General features: G+C 31.7%; 1 protein-coding gene across 1 annotated transcript; it reads right to left on the bottom strand.

Moving 5' to 3' along the window:
- Window positions 1-535: 535 nt before the first annotated feature.
- LOC143068916 (carboxypeptidase Q-like) lies at window positions 536-15,701 on the bottom strand. The gene is made up of 14 exons (XM_076243287.1): window positions 15,624-15,701; window positions 12,974-13,054; window positions 12,396-12,527; window positions 11,363-11,424; window positions 10,356-10,523; window positions 9,328-9,492; window positions 8,526-8,610; window positions 7,959-8,062; window positions 7,498-7,584; window positions 7,002-7,073; window positions 6,234-6,278; window positions 5,480-5,555; window positions 3,729-3,908; window positions 536-2,416 (listed from the first exon to the last, which is right to left on the bottom strand). The coding sequence occupies exons 1-14, from the start codon at window positions 15,673-15,675 to the stop codon at window positions 2,310-2,312; spliced, it is 1,416 nt and encodes a 471-aa protein (XP_076099402.1). The 5' UTR covers window positions 15,676-15,701; the 3' UTR covers window positions 536-2,309.
- Between the last annotated feature and the right edge of the window lie 6,423 nt (window positions 15,702-22,124).

Here is a 22,124-nt window from a genome sequence, read left to right as displayed (position 1 = left end):
AATAGGGTGCAAACATTAATCCACCATTCTGCCTCTGATGAAGGTCCTTTTTGGACCGTTAACATATCTATATAAATAGGGTGCAAACATTAATCCACCATTCTGCCTCTGATGAAGGTCCTTTTTGGACCGAAACCGGTCAGGCTATGAAGCATCACCAGGCGCTGTTAATTATGTGTATTGGTATATATACTATATTTTTATGCTTTTACATTTCTCTCACTGATACACATAGTTAATATGGCTTCTACTAAAGAAAGCTCCATTTGGAGTTAATGTGTTTAGAGACTTCTTATGTCAGTGCACCTTTCCTGTATTGCCTAAATATTATGTCAAGCTTCGATACTGAGATATATCCTTCCACAGCAGATCCCACAGTCTTTACTCAACACACAACAAATATGACCCTGTTTTTTTTAACTGGTCCCTTTTATAGCTAACAGAGAACCTGTCATGAAGGAGTAAAGGTAAGCATGCTTCTTTTTAATAAAGTTTGAGATTCATAAATTGGCTTTTTAAGAAATCTAAAGTCATATTCTCTTACATCATCATTATAATGACTTATTTTTAATCTCCCAATCTGTTCTCTTTTAACATTGCTTCTGGTGCTGTACAAAGACCAGTGCAAAAATATATTTATAGAAACGAAGACAAGTTATGAAAACAAACATATTGTAAAACTGTCTTCACTACAATTGATATAAAAATGTAAAATCAGATTTTCATTTAGAACATACAATTGACACAAAACATGCCATTGAAAGTTATTCAAACTACTAACATTTCATAAACTCTATGCAAAAACCAAAACATGATATGACTCATATAACAATGACACTAATTTACTAATGATAATTTTGTATGACAAACATAAGGAATGTACAGAACTTCATGAGTAAAAAAGCTTTTTTTTTCAACCAACATACTATGTGGACCTATTTCAAATTTTTGTTGCCAAATCCAGGTTGAAAAAAATAACATTGATCTGACTGAAAATATTGTACAGAGGCAACATTATGCAAACTATAAATAAACAAATTAATTATATTCTAAATACATAAGAATATATATATAAAAAATCTTAACAATCAACATTGATTTTTGAGTACAGATGTGCAGCTGGGATTTCAAAAACACCCCCATTCATGTATTGTAATATTGTTAAATCCTGACCCATAAACGTATTTCATGGCAAAATCATAACCCATTCCTGTATTCCTCAGTTATCACATATTACATTTATACGAAAATCTAGTCAAAAGATTATTGATCCATTGACATATTACCTTGGTGAAATCGCAACCCATTGATATATTTGATGTGTCCAAAAATGGACCTATTTCAACGCACATCTGTATATATTATATTCATATAGAAAGAGACCCCCAGTGCATTTCCTCAAGGTCAGCAACAGTACAACTACACAGCTACTTTAGTACAAGTAATCTTGATGTACAGTTCTAAAGATGCATATCAAATGTACATCTGTAAAGCTGTATATAAACTGTTCATCTGTAAAGCTGTATATAAACTAAACATTGGTAAAAATGTACGCTTTTAAAGCTGTATATAGACTGCAACTCTGTAAAAATGAACATTAACGTCACATTATTGTGAAACCAATCTTTTCCACAGATTCACTTGATAGTTACCTGTCCATTTAAACTTTGGGCAGTTAATTTGTCCCATTGAACAACAACAATAGCTATTGTAAATTAATCAATGAGTAAATTAATCAATGAGTGATAGATTTCTCTTGGAAGAAATTTAAAGATCCCAGTGAATAAACTGCACAGAGAACAATAGCTATTGTATTTGTTTGATGGGACAAAAGAACTTACAAAAGTTTAAATGGACAGGTAACTTGCAGGTGAATCTGTGGAAAAGTATGATTGGGTTGAGCGATAATAAATCTGTGTATAAGCTGAACATATAGATTCTACCACTGCATCCTGTGTGATACAATATCTATCCACAGTTTAGATACAGCTTTACAGATGTACAGTTTATATACAGTTTTACAGATGTACATTTGATATGCATCTTTAGAACTGTACATCAAGATTACTTGTACTAAAGTAGCTGTGTAGAAAGTTTTAAGAGATAAAATTTATCTCTGTAGCATTTTTTCAAGGTCATCAACAGTATAACTAGATATTTTCTAGATATAAATACTTATCTCAGCAACATTTCTTTCAGATCAGCATAGTTAATAACTTAAAGATAGTTTTTAGAGATAAATATTTATCTTGGTAGCATTTCTTCAATGTCATCAACAGTATAACTAGATAGTTTTTAGAGATAATTATTTATCTTGGTAGCATTTCACAAAGGTCAGCAACAGTATAAGCAACAACAGCCCAAACTGCTGAACAGAGATTCATGGCCACAGGATCTTGTACTGTCATTGTATCACCTGTAAAATTCAAATACAGTCCTCAATGGATTTTTTTTTTTGCATACTTGATTTGCATAGGATTTTTTCAATTAAATGCTAAAAGTATGCTTAAAAGTATTAATGCATTGCGAAAAAAACAAATATTTCAACAAATGAATTTAAGTCAGATATTCCTATGAATATCCTTTTCTTATTGGATACAAATTTTATTAAGTCTGAAGCAGACATTTCGTGGTAAGAGCATTTCAACTGAGGTACTAAACAGGCGTCAAAGGGCATCATTATGGAGTAAAGGGGGTGGCGTCAAAAGCCGTCATTATAGAGGAAAGGGTTAATTTGTCATACAATGTACATGATGCATATAAATAATATAATGCAAATTAAAAATTTCAAAGGTCTACTTATTAAATATACCTATATAACCATGAGGTGCCAATATCAATACAAGTTATTTAATATAAATCTTATTAATGAAGTGTATATAAAAAAAAGATGCGGTATGATTGCCAATGAGACAACTATCCACAGGAAACCAAATGACACAGAAATCAACAACTATAGGTCACTGTATGACCTTCAACTATGAGCAAATTCCATACTGCATTTGACTTGTAGCTTGTTAGTCATTTATAGGTTAATGTGACTTAAAACTTGGATGGCTGTAAAAATTAGCATTTACTGGCAGCACAGTATTTCTGATTTAAATTTTTTTTTTTAAATAACACTTTTTTCTTAACACCCTTAACCTGCATAAACCAATTGATAAATTTTACTTCTGTTAAAATCACTCAATTTTCTTTAAAGACTATAGGCAAATACCAAAAGAAATGTCTCTTGATATGATTTTTGCAACTTCCATGTTAAAACAGCCTCTCTCTTGAAAATTCCAAGAACTTTCAATTAATACATTCAGCAAAAAAAATGTGTATTAGAACAAGTATTCAAAGAGAATAAATCCTAAAGGGAGATAATTACTGAATAAATGGGGGGGGGGGGGAGGTCACAAGTGTAATTTTTTTCAACCTCCTGGTGAAACAGTCATTTGTCCTTAAGTGGGGCTTTTATAACTGACTTTGCGGTATGGGCTTAGCTCATTGTTGAAGGCAGTATGGTGACCTATAATTTCTGTGTCATTTGTTCTCTTGTGTAGTTTTCTCATTGGCAATCATACCACATCTTGTTTTTTATATCTCTCTTAGAATTCCCCTTTACATTCTCTTTAATGCAATCAGCAATAGAATTATGCACGAAAAGACATCTTCAGACAGAACTTATTATAAAGGGAGATAATTAATATCTATGTGGTGAAAATAAAAGGGAAATGATTTACCATCTGTATGATGAAAATAAAAGTATTTTTCATTGGCATTCATTATACTGCCACCAGGAACTCCTGCTTTCATCCACAGAGTTATATCTTCACCTCCTTCTCCTTTCTTCAAAGCTGTGGCATTGATTGGTTTTAATAAATTAACAATGGAACCCATTATTTCCATAGTTTTGGGGTTTCCTACAAAACATATCAGTAAACATTTTAATCCTTGATTGTATTAAAGTTTGAAAACTAAATGTACTAGTTGTTCTATGTTCTGCTCTTTCATTCAGTTTTTTACACATCCCCTATCACAAATCCCTTTTCTTGTTTGATGAATATTTTGAAGTTAGTCGGTATTTTTTTTTTGCATATAAAAATCAAAGTGATGAAAATCACTCATGGAAAGATTAGAACAGTAGTTTGAATTATTTCATATTAAGGTATGGTGGGGAAAAATGAACATTTATAAAGCACTATTGCTGAAAATTGCATTTACAGCAGGTCTTTAGAAGGAAACTTGCTTTTCCAGTATGAGGATAAAATGAGCTCAAATTAAATAATATGGGTCTCTTAATTTGCACAATTTTATTTAAACTGCAGTTTATATCTGATCAAAATTATGTTGCCAGTTCTGAACATGTTTCAAAAAAACAAAAAAATGCAAAAATTCTTCTAGTAAATGTTACCAACCAAGTTGAAACAGAGGTTATATGGCATTGAAGATTAAAAGTTTTAGAGTGCCTTTTGATCAATTTTTAAAGTATTTTTCAACACAAACCAATTAAATAACTTATCTTATTGAAATGTGGATTCTTTCTTGATTGCAAAAATATATATTCACTTCTAATAAAAATTCAAATTACCAAAATAGACATAATGATTGATGGGAAATAAACTAATAACAATGGTTTGTTATAATTAAAAAAGTTTTAAAATTTTTAAACTGTTTCAATCCAATTCCTGATAAAAAAAGAGTGTACTAAAATTAATCTAATTGTTGATTAATTACAGATGATTATTGGAAATTTATCAAGTAAATTATAGGCCTTACTTGAATTCCTTTTATTTATTCATATTTATATTCATATTTCATTTTTTTTTAAGATCTTGTTAATCCATTAATCATTTATCTTTCAGATATAATTTACAGAATCACTTTATGTAATGTAGATCAAAAGTAATTGGCAATAAATAAATCTATCATCCTTATAAATATCAAACATCTAATATACACATTTGTGTATTCAATTATGAGGTCAAATGCTTGTGTATTAAGAATTATATGTATATTGAGTCTGATAATTATGTAAGACTGAGGTTGATCGGTAATGTGGTCAATTTGATTGGCAGTTTAGGAGGTGGGGTATTGTAATTAAAGGTCCACCTTGTCTTTGATTGTTTAGTGATAATGACAGTTGTCAATCATACTAGTTGAATCAATACCCAGTTACCTAATCAAAATGTTTTTTTAAAAAGCCTGCACATCAACACACCTTAATGACATACATTCTTGAATGAACTGCTCCAAAAATATACCCAGTTTTTTTCAGTTTACATGTGTATTATGTGCACATACATGAGAACCATAGGGAACTATATTTCAGTGTGAATACATTTAGTAACAGTAGCTAACCTGTCCTGTTGTTAGGGAGGCTGGTGCCTAAGTAAAGATTTAGAACAAGTTCTAATCTTTCCAAAAACTATCTAACTCATCATATTGATAATCTTAAATTGCATAATAAGGGCTATAATTATGGATAATGTACCTTGAAAATTCATTCCTAGTGCAGTAAATGTACCCATATCTGATTCTAAAACCATATCATAATTAGCTATATCTTTCTGAAAATAAAAGTGATGAAATATACTGTTATTGCATATATCATATAAAACTGGGTGTATTCAATCACTAGTAGTATTAATTATTTTGCGTAGTATTGCTAATACATTTATTCTTGTTTTTACCATATAATACAGATGAAAGTATACATATTTTTTTTATAAACTATGCAAAATAATAATTTTTTGGTGGATTTTCTTTTTCCTTTTTCAATTGTGGAAATAGAATAGAGTATTTTTCCCAAAAAATCTCTGTAACTCTGATTACCAACTATGAAAGATCCTCATGGGTAGTCAATGTTGTTAATAAAAACTTGTTGTCAACTCTTAATATCCCTTACTGATGCAGATAAAGAATAATTACTTTCTTAATATTCAAGATGACCCATGTGACATCAAAAAACAAATGTCACATCTTTTTACAAAGCGGAAGTTAAAAAGATGGATATTTTCACAAAAAATATGTTTTTGAGTTTGTTGTCTCTTTTGATGTTACTTTCACCAGCAGTACTGTTCTTCTCAAACAGACGTAATGCATCAGTGCTTACCCTTTGTTCAAGGCTATATGATGACCTCTAGATTTATACATTGATATAATAGTCTTGTTAGGTTGCTGTCTCATTGATATTTACCTAATACTTTCTATTATCCACATGATCTGTGTTAAAAAGGAAAACTTACCTTGTGTCTTCTGTAATACTCATTGCCACCAAAACCACCTTCTTCCTGTAAAGATATGGTTGATAAAACTGATTTTTGTAGAAATTAATCACTGCCAGCTTACATTTCGTTTTGTTCTTTTATTAAACTTCAAAAGAGTATTGTCATTCAAATAGTTATCAAAGGTACCAGGATTATAATTTAGTACGCCAGACGCGCATTTCGTCTACATAAGACTCACCAGTGACGCTCATATCAAAATATTAATAAAGCCAAACAAGTACAAAGTTGAAGAGCATTGAGGATCCAAAATTCCAAAAAGTTGTGCCAAATATGGCTACGGTAATCTTTGCCTGGGATAAGACAATCCTTATTTTTTCGAAAAAATTCAAAGTTTTGTAAACAGGAAATTTATAAAAATGACCACATTATTGATATTCATGTCAACACCAAAGTGTTGACTACTGGGCTGGTGATACCCTCAGGAACGAACCGTCCACCAGCAGTGGCATCGACCCAGTGGTGTAAATAGTTATCAAAGGTACCAGGATTATAATTTAGTATGTAGGTTGTGAATAAAATCATTTTTTCTTCCTTGCGTTATTTGTGGTTTCAGGGTCTGCAAATTAAACTTAATGTAATTAACCAATGGAAAAGTATTTCATCTCATTATTAAATGAAAGTTTACATTCTTTGATCCCATATTTAGTTGCTGGTCCGTAGTATCATTTAAAACAATCACAAAATTTACTAAAAGTATATGGACACTGATTTACTAGTATTGTATACCTCGGCTGTCCACATCACAAGTCTAATGGTTCTCTTTGGTCTTAATCCTAACTGTTTGATCAATGATAGTGCCTGGAATAAGAAAAAGAAATAAAAGATTTTTGATATGTTTTCTAATCAATCAATCTGATCTTAGTGGCTCCTGTTCCAAAAGTACATTTTTGTGTAATTGATTGTACATAACAATCTTTTGCTTGTTTGAGGCACTTTCCTGAATCCTTTAAGACTTAAAGTGTCATAGTAAATAGAATTTAGTAATATTAACTATCTTCAAAGTATATATTTGGTCATTAACCAAATGCTCTTTGACATAGCCAAAAGAATGTTAAAAAAAGCAACTACAACTTACAAACAAAACAGTCAAAATTTTCAAAGCTTAACTTGGGAAAAAAAATTGTTCAAATAATTAAAATGAGAGTCAAATTACCATATACAAGTAAAATGAATATTTAAAATTAACATACTGACAGACAAACACATAATATTCTGTACATACCTGCCATGATATAAATGCTCCACCACCATCATCCATGGCCCCTTGACCTACATCCCAACTGTCTAAATGTCCACTGACCAACACAATCTGTAAGACATAAGTCAAAGCCATTGGAATGATTCTGGATTCATCTATGATAGTAGTATTCAAGGAAATGTTACATTGCCAATGATCAATATAAAACATGATCTGTGAGCATTGTGGGATAAACCTCAATGAGACAGCAATCTAACAACCCAATTTAATCAAAACAATCATCTATAAATCAATATATGGTTCTCCAATGGATATTTGCCAATACATAAATTGTGAAATATTGATATTTAAACGTTGCATTAATATCTATTTTGATCCTGTCTTGGACAAGATCATTCACTGTCAGTACTTTTTCAGTTTTAACAGGCCAAAATATTTGTTTCTTAAAATCTTCCTCCCCACAATATCAAATGGTAGTTTCTTACCTGTTCAGGATAGGTACTGCCTTTGATTTCTGCTATAGTGTTCCGTGATGTCACTGAAGGTAAGGTTTTGGCACTCATTTTTAACTTCACCACTATCTTATGACCTTAATAGACATACATACTTTATGAAAGATCATACCATGGTAATTGTGTTTTTTTTTTAATATATTCCACTAAAATTTGAATTTAATTTTCAGTAAGTATTCTTTATTAAAAAAATCTTTTCAATTATTTTACATCTCTTACTTTATATACATTTAGTAGATAACTGTATAATGTATTTTAAGCTCCAACGACATCAATTGGTGATTAGATGGTCGCAAATTTAGTTTTCTGGCGATGCGTAAGCGATTTGTTATCTCCATTCTAATAAAACTGATAGAAAACAATGTTGAAACATACATTTAAAATCTGGCATACCTAGTCTGCACTTCAGCATACATTTTCCATCAATTGTGAATTGATGCCATGAATTTAGTGACGTTTTCCAAAAAAATGAATGTTACAAACGATGTTGCATTAAAATTTGAGTTAACAAAAAATTTCAAATACTTTTGCATCAATTACCTCGCTGTTGCATTCTATCCATCATTTCAGCATCTTCTACAGTTATACAGGCAGTAGGGATCTTTTTCACATTATCAACATAATCCTGTTAAAACACAATTTCCTCATTAATGGAAAAGAAGAGGATTTGACATAAATCATGACAGCAAGTATTTTACTCACATGAAAAAAACAATATAAAGGAACAGAAATTGTATTGCTGTTCTTTACCATACTTTAAGGCAGCAGTAAGAAGCTGAAAACTAACACATCATTGAAAGATCAGTACTGAACATGTCCAACTTGTGAATTTTTAATATTTGGTTTTTATCATCATACACTGTTGACTCAGACTGCGATATCAATCAATACACTTTCAATTAAATTTAGCTTAAGAAATCAAAAATCCTAAAGGTATGATCTTATACAATGCAAATATTCAGATATTATTGAGGATGTAAGATAACAGGTGAGTAACATATTCAGTTACAATTCAACTTATGATAAAGAATTCAAAAATATCTTTAATTGACAGGGGCCTCGGTGGCTATTAAGTGATCTAAGTAGTTACTACTGTAATCACAATCCAGTCAGCACTGAGGTTGTGAGTTCGAACCGGTTCGTGCGAGTGCACTTAACTCCATTCTTGATTGTTTAGGATTGTCAGTTTTCCTATCTAAGGTCTAAATAAAAACTGGCTCCCACTAAATAGTCAAAATTAGTGCTTATAAGGGGCGTTAAAACACCAAAAATCAAAAATCAAATCTTTAAGAAAATTGACTGCTACAAGGGTGTACTTATATTTACTCATTGACAAACTTACCTGCCACCCAGTATGTGGACTATTTATAGATAATGGAGTAACACTCCTTATTAATGATGCCACACCACCAACTTTAGCAGCCTCTACAGCACCATTTGATCTGTAAGCAACAGATATACCATATGAAACCCATTTCTGATTAAATACAATTATCTTCCCTTTGGCCTGAAAAAAAAAACATAAGTATATATGTTTGCTAAATCAGTGATAGATAAGATAGATGGAAATCATAATTTTCATCCAAGGCTTCTTGATTAAAACACAGTTGCAAAAATCTCTGATTCTCATTTTGGAAAAGATTTGATCAGATATCAATCATATCATTTGCTGATCTATGATCAGTAATTTAGTTTTTGAAAAGCATGACATAGAGGGAGACTGCCTTAACAAGATACTGAAATTTATTTTCAAATCTACAGGTTATAAAAGAGAGAAAAAAAAAGATAATTTACCCTCCCCATACATATTATATTCTTTTGTGGAATATCTTCACAAGCTAATCATATTAAAAGTTTCTTTTTGTTGAAAAGTAAAAAATATAAAAAATTATCATTCAAATCTAAAACTAAACTTGTTTATAACACAATTTAGCCTACTACAGTAAGTGAATCTTTTTACCACTGAAATATAGTATTTTGGAACACTCGTTATCTTGAAATAAATACACAAATTTATCATTATTCCATATTACTAAAACTTTAGTAGGTTTCTCTATATGAATTGGATTGTGAATAAATAAGCATATTCACCTTTGGAAAAGTATATTCACCGAGCAAAACGTCGCATGCTTTTACGTGTATAGTTCTGGTAAAAAACGTTTGATGTACAATTTGTTTTCATTAATATTTTCCATTGCATACATTTCTCTTAGAATATAGAATAAAACAATAACTGTCTTTTGTTTCGGTAAATATGTGGTTTAATTGACTTATGAAAAAGTCAATAAAACCACATATTTACCTCATCAAAAGACAGTAATTGTATATTATCAGATAAATATACTGAAAGGAAAATAATAATAAAGTTACCTGAGCAGCTTTCTGATGTAACTCATCAAAGGATCGTACAACTAAAACTTCAGCTGTTATACCATCTTCTGGTGTGGCTATGCTTGATCCTAGGCCTAGCATGGCCAGTTTATGATTTCTAGGCTCAAGCATTGTAGCATATTCCTCTCCCCTAACCCAGTGTGGAACCTACCAGTAAATAAAATATGTGCATCATTTTTTTTCTATCAAAGATATGTTACAAAATATGCACAGTGAATAATTTTCTGAATCTCAAATTTTTACATCCTCCTCTCCCCTCACTGATGAAAACCTGGAACTTCAAACATTGGCAATTAAGGATGTACTTAGGTGAGGTTTTGGAAATTGGTGTCAAATGTTCGGACTCCTTGGTATTTTTCCATCAATACAGGGTAAAATATTTTGCCCCATAACACCCCTTTTTCTTTGTATAAAAGACATCAATAGCTCGTAAAAGGCCATTTTCCAAAATTTGAGCAATTTCTTAATTTTTGTTCTTTGGATTTGAGACCCAAATAATACCAATGCAAATGTAAGGTAAAAGTCCGAGTCAGCCTTTTCCCGCTTTTTTTAAAAACTCAAATATCTCGAAAAGGAGGTCCATGACCTATCAATATTTTTAGCATTTTTTGTTACTTAACTGGTACTCTTTCAAAATGTAGTATCAATTTTAATTTCTTGATTTTTTAAATTTCACCTAAGTAAAATCCTTAAGCATGAATGGAGTTTCAACAATCACTGAATCATGGTAAACAGATTAAAGCCTTATTTTCAGCATTCATCTGAAATGTATGTGGGAATGCTACAACAACAATGAATTATAAAATATTTCAATCACCTATTATGAGGACTTCTGACAAGTATGTGCAAGCTGGAAAATAAACGTTTGAACAAACTGTATAGGGTACCCTTTATTAAATGACCTTGCACTGTTATCTTGTCTTGACCTTTCACTCATACAATGAATGAGTGATGTGTAAGCTGGTATTATCTGATTACAAACTTACAGTAACATCTTCACCATGAACATTATCCAAGCCATCTTTCTGTAGTTCATCTAACATATAATCTACAAGTAATCATAACAAAACTGATTAAAATTACAATGCTACCGAAAAAATAAATCAATTATATGCAACAAAATAAAACAGATAACAGGCCCATAGCCAGGAATTTCCAAAGAGGGATTATTTGGACTCATCAACTTGACTTTAACAGTCACAATTCAAACAGAATGTTGACTTTAACAGTGCTTTAACGGAACTAAACACATTTATTCAAAAACCAGTTGTTGGCATGACACGGGTTATGTTCTTCTCATATATGTTATGATGGTATGATACTAAACCCCTAACGGGAAGGATTGTGCCTGATGTTCATATGATGAAATCATAATCTTTCAGTCAGTTTAATTGAAGTCTGAAGCTGGCACGTCAGTTAACTGCTAGTAGTCTGTTGTTATTTATGTATTATTGTCATTTTGTTTATTTTCTTTGGTTACATCTTCTGACATCAGACTCGGACTTCTCTTAAACAGAATTTTAATGTGCGTATTGTTATGCGTTTACTTTTCTACATTGGCTAGAGGTATAGGGGGAGGGTTGAGATCTCACAAACATGTTTAACCCTGCTGCATTTTTGCGCCTGTCCCAAGTCAGGAGCCTCTGGCCTTTGTTAGTCTTGTATTATTTTAATTTTAGTTTCTTGTGTACAATTTGGAAATTAGTATGGTGTTCATTATCACTGAACTAGTATATATTTGTTAAAGGGCCAGTTGAAGGACGCCTCCGGGTGCGGGAATTTCTCGCTACATTGAAGACCTGTTGGTGACCTTCTGCTGTTGTTTTTTTCTATGGTCGGGTTGTTGTCTCTTTGGCACATTCCCCATTTCCATTCTCAATTTTATTATTTGTTTTCAAGGGATTCAAAGTTGAAATGGATAGGAAGAGGTAAAAGAGGAAATAACTTTCATTTCAAGAACTGAAGTTTTAATTCAAAGAAGCTAAATGAATCAGCATTTATCAAAATATTAAACCTTACCAATAGCATTCTCCAAGTTCTGTGAACCAGCTATTCTGCTACCAAACTTGTCAACAAAAGTAGCTAATCTATCATAGGACTGATTTCTTGCTCTACCATGTACAGATAGGTTAATTATGGCATTTGCTGCCTCTAAAAAAGAACATGTAATTGTTCAATTCTATTAATCAAATTCTAAAATTCATAAACATAAAACCAGAAGTCAATTAGTGGACTTCTAATAAAAGCTCTAATTTGGGTTACATTTATATATGTTCTATATTCAAACATACTGGCTAATTTTGGCACCACTTATTTTATAATTTATCAGGCAAAATCTAATTTTTCAGATATTTATATTATTATTATACATACTGTTTTGGTGTGATCATGGTGTACATAAACATGGTTCTTATTTTCTTTTTTTATATACTGTATAATTTGCCCTTTTTATTGAAAAAAATGCAAAAACTAACTGGAGTTTATCATATGTAGCCTGAAGTCTGACCAATCTCTTCTATAAACAAATCATTATTTACACTAAAATTAAACCAAGAACATTTCCTGAATTTAAATAAAATGTCTTCAATTTCAATCACCTTGATAGCTATTTACTTCATCATGGACATCCAGAAATCTTTGTGTGAGAGGAGTCTGTTCAAATGTTTCTACATATCTGCCTGCTAAAACAAAACAATGTTCAGTTTAAACAGGAACATGGATAAAAATGAAGGCCGATTGATTTGCAGTGAAATCCCAAAGTTATACTCCAAAAGGCATATATACTGAAAATTCTTTAAAACATTGTAATGTTTGGTTTCAATTTTGTTATTGAATAATTATGTTTTACTGTTTTAAGGGTTTATTTAATGTTAATTCAGATATTTTTAAGATTTTTTTAACAAAATGATTTTTTTTCACTTTTTTTTCACTTTAACTTTATATTCTATTAATTTGGGCCATAATAATCAAACAAGTTTATACACAACAGACAATATTTATAATTCTAACATGACGTCCTTCAAACGCTTTGAGTACACACCCGTGGTAAAATATGAATATATTGCCAGTGCTGTTCCGATTGTACTCCCACGTCATATGCTTTTTTATGAATGAGATACCCGACGTCATAGAACAATGACGTTAGAATGTAAGCATTTTACGGGAAAATACTTGCTTGTGAATCCGAAAATCATCACAAGAAAACATACACAAATGACGCTAAAATGTGGCAAAAGCCCTTTATTGTACATCATATAAGACATATAAATAAATTATCATTCAAATTCATCCAAAACTGTCTAAATACATTATTTTAAATAGTTTAAACATGTCACTAATGCAGTTTGCTCCGTTCTTTTACGCTAGTTTATTAGTGCGTTTATTTATGGGAACGGCAAATATTTGCCTACACCTAGAGCGCTTCGATCCAAAAGAATTGCCGTATGTGTCCTATCAGAATGGAAATAATTCATGGGGGCTTGAATATATCTAGATTTTACCACGGGTTGTCCCTTTATGCCGATATTTTACCCCTCGCTATCGCTCAGGGGTAAAATATTTGTTATAAAGGGCCAACCCGTGGTAAAATCACGATATATTCAAGCCCCCATGAATTATTTCTTAAATAGATTAATATTAGGATTCTCTTTGAATATTATAAATGTTACACATATCTTTTTATATCATGTTCAATAAGTAGTCCTGAGAAAAGTAAGAAAAATGGTAGACCTGAAGTTAAACAGAGAAATGCACAAAAATGCTGCATTCAACAGGCATCTTATGGTAGACAGAGATGACAAAGTCAATAATGTTGTTATACACCTATTTTTGGGATATCTCTTTATTCTAAAATACAGTACTCACAATAATATTTCTTGCAAATGGATGTTTTTTTTCTTCAAAACTGTATTTTTGTGAATTTATTCAGCTACAAATTAAACCAACTTTTTATTACCATACAAATTTTGTTTTTTAAAATGGGATGACGTATTTCCAGCTGCTTTTATTTTCAAAGAAAATCTTCAATTTGTTTTAACCCTCTCCCCGGGCCAGGAATGAATTGATACTCATTTTTCTAATAAATATTTAAGAATTGAATGCTTCTTTTTGTAACTTTATTGGGGTGTAAAAGCGTTGACCGAAGTACATTTTGTATGAAAGCGCTTCATACTTAAAATGTGAGCACGGTCAACACTTTTACAACCCTATGAAGTTACAAAAAGAAGCATTCAATACTTATAATTACATTTTTTAGCAATGATCATGGAAAACACGACTTTTATTATTGTTTTATTTAATTCACCTGTGCACGTTATTGTGGGACCACGTGTTATCATGAATGAAAAGTTTTATTTAGCAATGCAATTGCTTACGGAATAACACGTGATGTGCAGTTAGCCAATCAGAATAAAGTATCATAATGAAACATACATCTAATGTAATTATTCATTATTAAAATGCTACTTTTATTTTTATAAGACCTATTTTTTCAATAACCATGTATATGTATGAGTAGGTGAATAGGTAACCATTCATAAGGATATGAAAGTGTTTAACAGATATTAGACTGAATAATGAGCAAAAAGTAAGTCAGAAGCGAGGCCAAAAAATATAGATAACAGAATATAGATCGAGGTTGTGAAATATAAAGAAAATATTGCTTGATTGTTGGTTATTTAACACACAGTCCAGTGACAAATATTTCATGCATGTTCAGAACGAATATGATAAAAATCGATTGGCAGGAAAATACGAAAAGTTTGAAGTGAAATAGTAAAAATATTTAAAGATATAGAAATATAGAAATGATGATCTGACCCCCTACCCCCCCCCCCCCCCCCCAAAAAAAAAACAAAAAAAAAACCAACAACAACAACAACAAAACAATCACATTCGCACCTACAATGATACATACTTTTCTAAAAAAATATTTTTGGTTTCATGATCCCCCCCCCCCCCCCCCCCCCCCTCACAGACATCGAGGTTCTGGATCCACCCCTGAGATTAGATTAGTCCAATAATTGTGAGTTAAGTGTGATGTGATTAGGCTATTTTTGATTGCGTCTCGTATCAGTTCATCATTACACATGTTACAAATGGATAACAATAAATGTACATAAAGTAAACTACTCTGTGCAGTTGGAAAGGTTTTAGTTTTATGGACTAACAACTACTAGATATATAAAACCTAAATGCAGTTTGTGTTTCAGAAAGACACATTTCTTTCTCTTGTTTATCAATATTAACCTATAACTGGAAAAAGAAAACAATTAAGAAGCAGGAAGATATATATATGCATTATGTAGTCTTCTTAGTTTGTTCTCAATTTTGACCTCCTGTACATGTACCTTCTTCTTTTCTATATCTTCCTCCAAAAGTTCGAGCACACAAAGCTTTACCACGTAGATGTTGGTTTGTAATAACAATGATTTAGATAGTACTATATATATACAAATCCTTGTTAATACTAAAATGAAAGATTTAGTAAAACCAGAGATATAATGTGTATTATATCTATGGAAAAACCGTCATTGTGTACTGTCAAAATAATCAATTTCTATGCTCACAAAGCATCATAATTTAAAAGCATTTGTTCAAAATAAAAATTCCATTTAGGATGCTCTAAGATCATTTAATATTCTATGAAAATTGGGTATGAGTGGCTGCATAGTGACTAGTCTATGTAGTCAAGTTACTGTATCAACAGTCAACGCTGACACTGACGTCTCTCCAAGCATTCCAGTATCCCCCACCAAACCTCCACAAAATAAGGAGTATATATGTTCCCTTGTCTTGATTCAATGCTAAACATAGGGAAATCTTCAGTTTTTCCCCTTGTACTCTCATATTTGGCAATTCGAGGCTTGATATGTAGAGGATTATTGCATGCAGTGCTAGCAATGATTTCCTTAAATCAAGTTTAAAATCTAGATATTGGTTATAAAACAAATATAAATTTATGGACCAATTCAAGTACACCTTTTAGGTTGCGCTCGACTAAGCACGAGGTGTTTTAGAATTTAAAGGTTGTTTGGGACTTTTTGTAAACAATAAACGCTAGCTGAGCATAAAAAAAGTGAGTAATCTATGTTTTATAACAAAAATCTCTGTATTAAAGTTTGTAGATTTTCTATAAAAATCTTGGTTTTATTTTCACCAAATTCTCTTTTTCTACGAAATGCAATTGAACTATAAATAATAATGCTTTGCACCAGGAACATATATATTAGATATACTGTTCCCAGTTTGCACGAAGTTTCCCCTTGACATATGTACAAAATTGTCCATCTCTATTATTCATTACCTTTGCTGTTTTCACAGTGTAGATACTATTCTGTACGCTATCCGGAAGTCGCGATTTTCGAAGCGAGAACTTTTTGGATCACATTTTAAATTTGATGGGTATACTGAATTAAACGGTAAGTTGATCATCTGTACATTGCTTAATGATTAATTCAGCCGACATCGATATTCTAAAATGGTTTAGAATTAAATTCCGCACATTCATTATTCGTATCTTTGCCTTAATCAAGAGATTTTCAAGTGCATCACTAAGAAAAATCAGTCGGCGAACCTAAAAACAATCTTTTTACCCTCTTAGTGTTCAAATTAACGTAAAATCCAGACTTAATTAACTAAATGAAGTATATTTCAAGTGGTGGTAAAAGTTTCAACCAGATCTTTGAAGCCAGAAATAAGAAAATTACACTTGTTTGAATTTCTCACTGTACGACCAGTCTCGCTTGTATATTTTAAAACTGTATGATCAGTCTTTATGTCACTGTATTCTAGTGGTGATTTCAAAGTTATTTACGATACATTAGAAGGTGGCATTTTTCTAAATAACACAAATATCTTTCAATACATTCACATCCTGAAACATATTTTAGCTTAATAGGGTGTACTCGACTTACTACATTAAGTATATTAAGGATGTTTAAACGTTGCTAAAATAAGAGGAAGGTTTGATGTATACTACTATATAAGTTTCAGAAATGTCCTCCGTTATACTTAAAATTGTACAAACACACAGATTTAGTTGTTATATAAAAATGCATGTATTTACACACATTCGAGGCCGTACTGTAGCCTATAATTGATCACAGTTCCTTCACTTTGTTTAAGATGTAGAGCTGTCTCTTTGACACTCAATTGTATGTACCAGTTTGTCAAGCGGGGGGTTAAAGTGATGAAGAAGTCCGTCTTTCCGTTCGTCCGTTCGACCGGTACAATATGTTTCGCCGGTTTTGTAAGCGCATCTCCTCATAAACCACTTTATATACATTGGGGGTTCCGGCCATTTTTAAATAAATAAATTTGGTGTATTTACTGTTTTCTGATTGGTTAAAATTATTAGTTTTATTTTCAATGTTGTCAATTTTGATGGCGACACGCCCACTCTGACGGTGTGTATTCATACGCCAACATGTGTGTACGTTGTTATTGTTAAGGGAGCTACCATTTGATTTTTATGGGGGGGCTAGGATGAAATTTGAAAAAAATAGGCAGGACAGGAGTTTTGAGTAAAAAAAAAGGCAGGATGAGACACTTGCAAAAAAAAAAAAGTCGGATGATAATTTAGGTAAAAAAAAGTCAGGATAAACTAGAAAAAAAAGGCAGGACCGAATAGAGTGAAAACTAAAAAGGCAGGACAGAGATTACAACTAAAAAAAAATGCAGGACAAAATTTTTCATCCTAGCCCCCCCATAAAAATCAAATGGTAGCTCCCTAATATAAATAATATAAAAAGTTCTTATTTTTGATAGAATTTTTTTTATAATGAATGGCAATAATTTATTTTGATTTTATTGAACCATAAAACTAATTTTTGACTCTTCACATTTTACATAATCCGCTTCGCGGATTATTCAATGTGAAGAGTCAAAAATTAGTTTTATGGTTCAATAAATTCAAAATAGATAATAGCCATTCATTAAATGGAGAGGAGGTCCAATCCAGGAGAAAAGGGGGTTTCAAATATAATTTATTTATGTTCCCATACAAATGCATTGATAGTTAAAAAAGGGTTTCAAACTGCCGGATCCCCCTTTTTTTTAATCCGTCACTGATATAACTATTAATTAATCTTATTCGGATTCCTTATCATAAATGATAATGACTGTATTGTGCACCGTCTATTTCGAATTTTGGTAAAAATCTTTTATGGGGTTACTTTATATAAGACCCCCCCCCCTCATATAAGAAACGGACTTGAACATTGCATTATATGGGGGCACCCATCAGGTATTTCCAACACCTCCTAAACCAATCATTAAAGTTTTCTGAAATTGCTCCATTTGTACTCGATTAATGCATTATGGAACTTCTATTTCTGTAAACGTACCAAAATTATATCACATGAATTAACCCCCTACGCAAAGCTGTTTTTATCCATTTTTTGTTATTTTAAAAGCGACAAGCTTAATTTATGTTATCTTCAATTGGTCAACGGAGGACGGTGTAAATAATCTTTAAAAATGTAATAGCTATAAACAGATAACTGTAACGATACACTATTACAAAGTCCACAAGCGAATCATGTATTACATTTTAGGCATTTGATTTTAAATAAGACTGATGTAACAATTATTGTGCCATCTAAAAAATTCATCAGAAATATATTTGTATTGTCTGATGAAAGTAATTACACGTTATAGTTCCCTGGATAGTTCATAATATCACATATACACGTATCACGGTGGGTATGGTTGTCCTGCGAGAGAATGTTCTGTGCTGGTGATTCGGTCCTGACGGGTGCTGGTGATCAATGAAAAAATGTAAACAAAGACGAAAATGATGATTTTTGACGTTTCACTCATAAAAAATTGAAAAAAACAGTTGAGATTTTTCAATTTTGTTTCTTATGGGTTCATATGTAAAGCATTAAAAAGTTGACCCTCTAAACTGTTTCAGTAAGCGTAACACAAAAATGCTCATTTTCAGAAAATCTCGAACTGAAAAAATAAAACAAAAATGCTCATAGAGTCCGCTTTCTATACCGCAATCCACACGACAAAACTATTTTGTGAAAAAACATTGCAATTTATTAAAATTTAGCATTTTTTCAATTTATTCATGTCCTGATACTGTGCTGGTGGGTCCTGTCATTGTGCTGGTGGGTCCTGATACGGTGCTGGTGATTTTGGATAAGAAGTTGCTCATATTTGAAACAAATGTTACAAAATCAATAAAATTGGGCAGATAATTATTGTCAATAGGATCTATGACTCCTATTTTAGCTCTTGTGCATCCATTTGGCTGTTTAATATGTGTTTTCAAATGATCGTTACTTATATTACACAATTACATAAAAGGGCAACCTCTTTCGTCCAATATCAGATAACAATATATACTATCTGAAATAAAAATAGTTTTATTAAGATATTAAATGCCCCTTACATTGATGCTTCAACAATGATCAAAGCCCATGCTGCATAGACATGTTTGTTAGCGCTCCGCATACCCCTCCCCACTTACTCACCCCCCCCCCCCCCCCCCATTTCCTCCTTCATTGTTACAGTGGTGTAGCAACACAACAATTTATCACAAAAATAATAACACAAAGACACACATTATTGAACAACAAATGCTCACAGGTACTGAAAGCTAGTTCAAAGCCGCATTTTCAACTAATAGATAAAACATGTTCTCATATGCAAAAATCCCAATCGTGTCGATTAAAAAAGTCTCAAAACTTAAGTTCACATTTTAATGTTTGATTAAGCAGAACTTTATTTAAAAGTGTGCAGTGGATCTTGTGCTCACAAAAGTTATTGTCATAAAAATTATTATGTTTACATAAGACTTATAAAGGAATTAAGAAGGTACCAAGAAATATTTTACAGTTCAATTTAATGATCATGAATGGAAGGAAATGGTACGGAAGTTTACATAGGACAAAAAGAAATTGATAGTATTTTTTGGCGAAAGACTTAAACGCTTCTTTGCATTATATAGTAAAACTCTTCTTTAAAAGCATGCAAAAAATAACTTTGATTGACTTGCTTGCTATGTTTGCTCCAAGGATATTTTCAAACAATAGGTAGGCGGAGTTTCAATACATACTGGGATTTGATTGGACAAATACAAACTGACAGGAATTGAAGTTAATGTTTATTGTCCAAACAAATTCTAGTATATAGTAAACATACTACTTACCTGTCGTTTACAACCATCCAAACAATCATATAGCAAGCAATTTAAACAAGGTTTGCTTTGCATGTATTTATAGAAGAGCTGTAAATTCTAAAAAAAAAATCTTGTTGTCGTAGATGGTTAAATCCTCAACAAAATATCATTAACTTTGTTGGAACGAATAAAGGTTTTAAATCAAATTTTCGTGGACTTTTTAGCTTCCACCCTGACGAGGCATGTTAGCTGTTCGTATGCTGTTGCACCTGACTCACCGAAACTTTCACATTTCCATCTTCTTTTCTGAAATATTTTACCCAGCTCATACTTGACAGGATTGTTATTCTAGTAAAAGGTGTAACCAATGAATTGAACACAAGTTAAAAATTCCACAATACTATATAATTCATTTTATGTGTCAATTTGTTCGAAAAAAAATCGAAAAGAAGAGAGTTTTTTAATGTCATGGTTATCTGTCGCTATCTAGATATATGCTTAGCATTTATTTCAGATGACATGGACTCCTCACCCAGGTGACCCTGCTACCTTTCATATCTTTATCCGTATACAATTATTTTAAAATAGATAACCAAAGGCTGCAACTCGTATTTTTGTATTTAAATGATTCGTTGTAACGAGAATATTTGTGGTGAATGGAAACTGTGAGGGTCAAAATCTTAAATTGCTTATAAATGTTGCTGGACCCAGTTTCGTTATCTGATCTGAATTTTCTAAAATGTGCAAGGTAGATAGACATTTTAATTTTTTTTACTCGGTAAGTTTGCCCCTATCGCTTGAACTTTTGCAATATTACAGCCAATTTCAATGAGTGTGTAGACAAAGGGATTACTTTGGTTATCTTGCTTGCTGAACAGAAAAGTCATTGTAAGTTATGTAAACTACCCTACTTTAAGATTAGACTAGTCCGACAAATGACACATCTTTCTGTCTGTAGGACCAGGCTACTTCGAAAGGAGGGTACTTTACCTTACCTAAAAATGACCTCACGGTTTAGCTAACAAGCTATTTTGGAATTTTGAAATGAAAAAGCTAAGAAATCTTAGTTTTGTTAGTGTGTACTAGGTTTTCGAAAAAAAATACCTGATAACCCTTCAGACAAAAAAAAAAGATGTTGAAAATATCTTACAGATACAGCAAGTGATTCTTAATAGCTATAAGATACATTTTTCTTTTAAAATACAACTTTTAAATCTTACGGGAAACTATTCCAAGCTTAAAACTTTCACTGTAACCTCGCTTTAACTTATCCCCCATCCCCCCCCCCCCCGAAAAAGAAACCAAAACAAGCAAACCCGCAATACTATTGTCTTTCTTATAGTCAGCACTCAATTGTTCACAAACAAATGTGTTTAAAGCTGCTAAAGACATATGATTCAAACGCTCAGTAAGTCCTTTGTTCTATATTTTTGCTCTCGATTTTTATGCAAAACCTTTTACATTTTTATTTTATCGGTTATTGTTGAAGGTCGTACGATGACGTATGGTTGTTAACACATACTTTCTTTGGTTTCTTACGGAAATTTTTCCATTGACAACAAACATACCACATCATCTGCATTATATAAGTATTGTATAAATTACAACGTATTTTGGTA

This window comes from Mytilus galloprovincialis, chromosome 3 (genome assembly GCF_965363235.1).
Source record: "Mytilus galloprovincialis chromosome 3, xbMytGall1.hap1.1, whole genome shotgun sequence".
Taxonomy (NCBI): Eukaryota; Metazoa; Mollusca; class Bivalvia; order Mytilida; family Mytilidae; genus Mytilus; species Mytilus galloprovincialis.
Note: the sequence above shows the minus strand (reverse complement) of the source record. Positions and strands in the feature narration are given on the sequence as shown.

Bases quoted from the DNA above. Each gene is read 5' to 3' on its own strand.
- LOC143068916 (XM_076243287.1), bottom strand. From the start codon at position 15,675: ATGCATATATATATCTTCCTGCTTCTTAATTGTTTTCTTTTTCCAGTT. The intron at 8,611-9,327 runs GTAAGTTTGTCA...GTGTTTTAACAG, and splicing joins GTCCACATACTGGGTGGCAG to GATTATGTTGATAATGTGAA. The intron at 5,556-6,233 runs GTAAGTTTTCCT...TTTTATTTTCAG, and splicing joins AGTATTACAGAAGACACAAG to AAAGATATAGCTAATTATGA.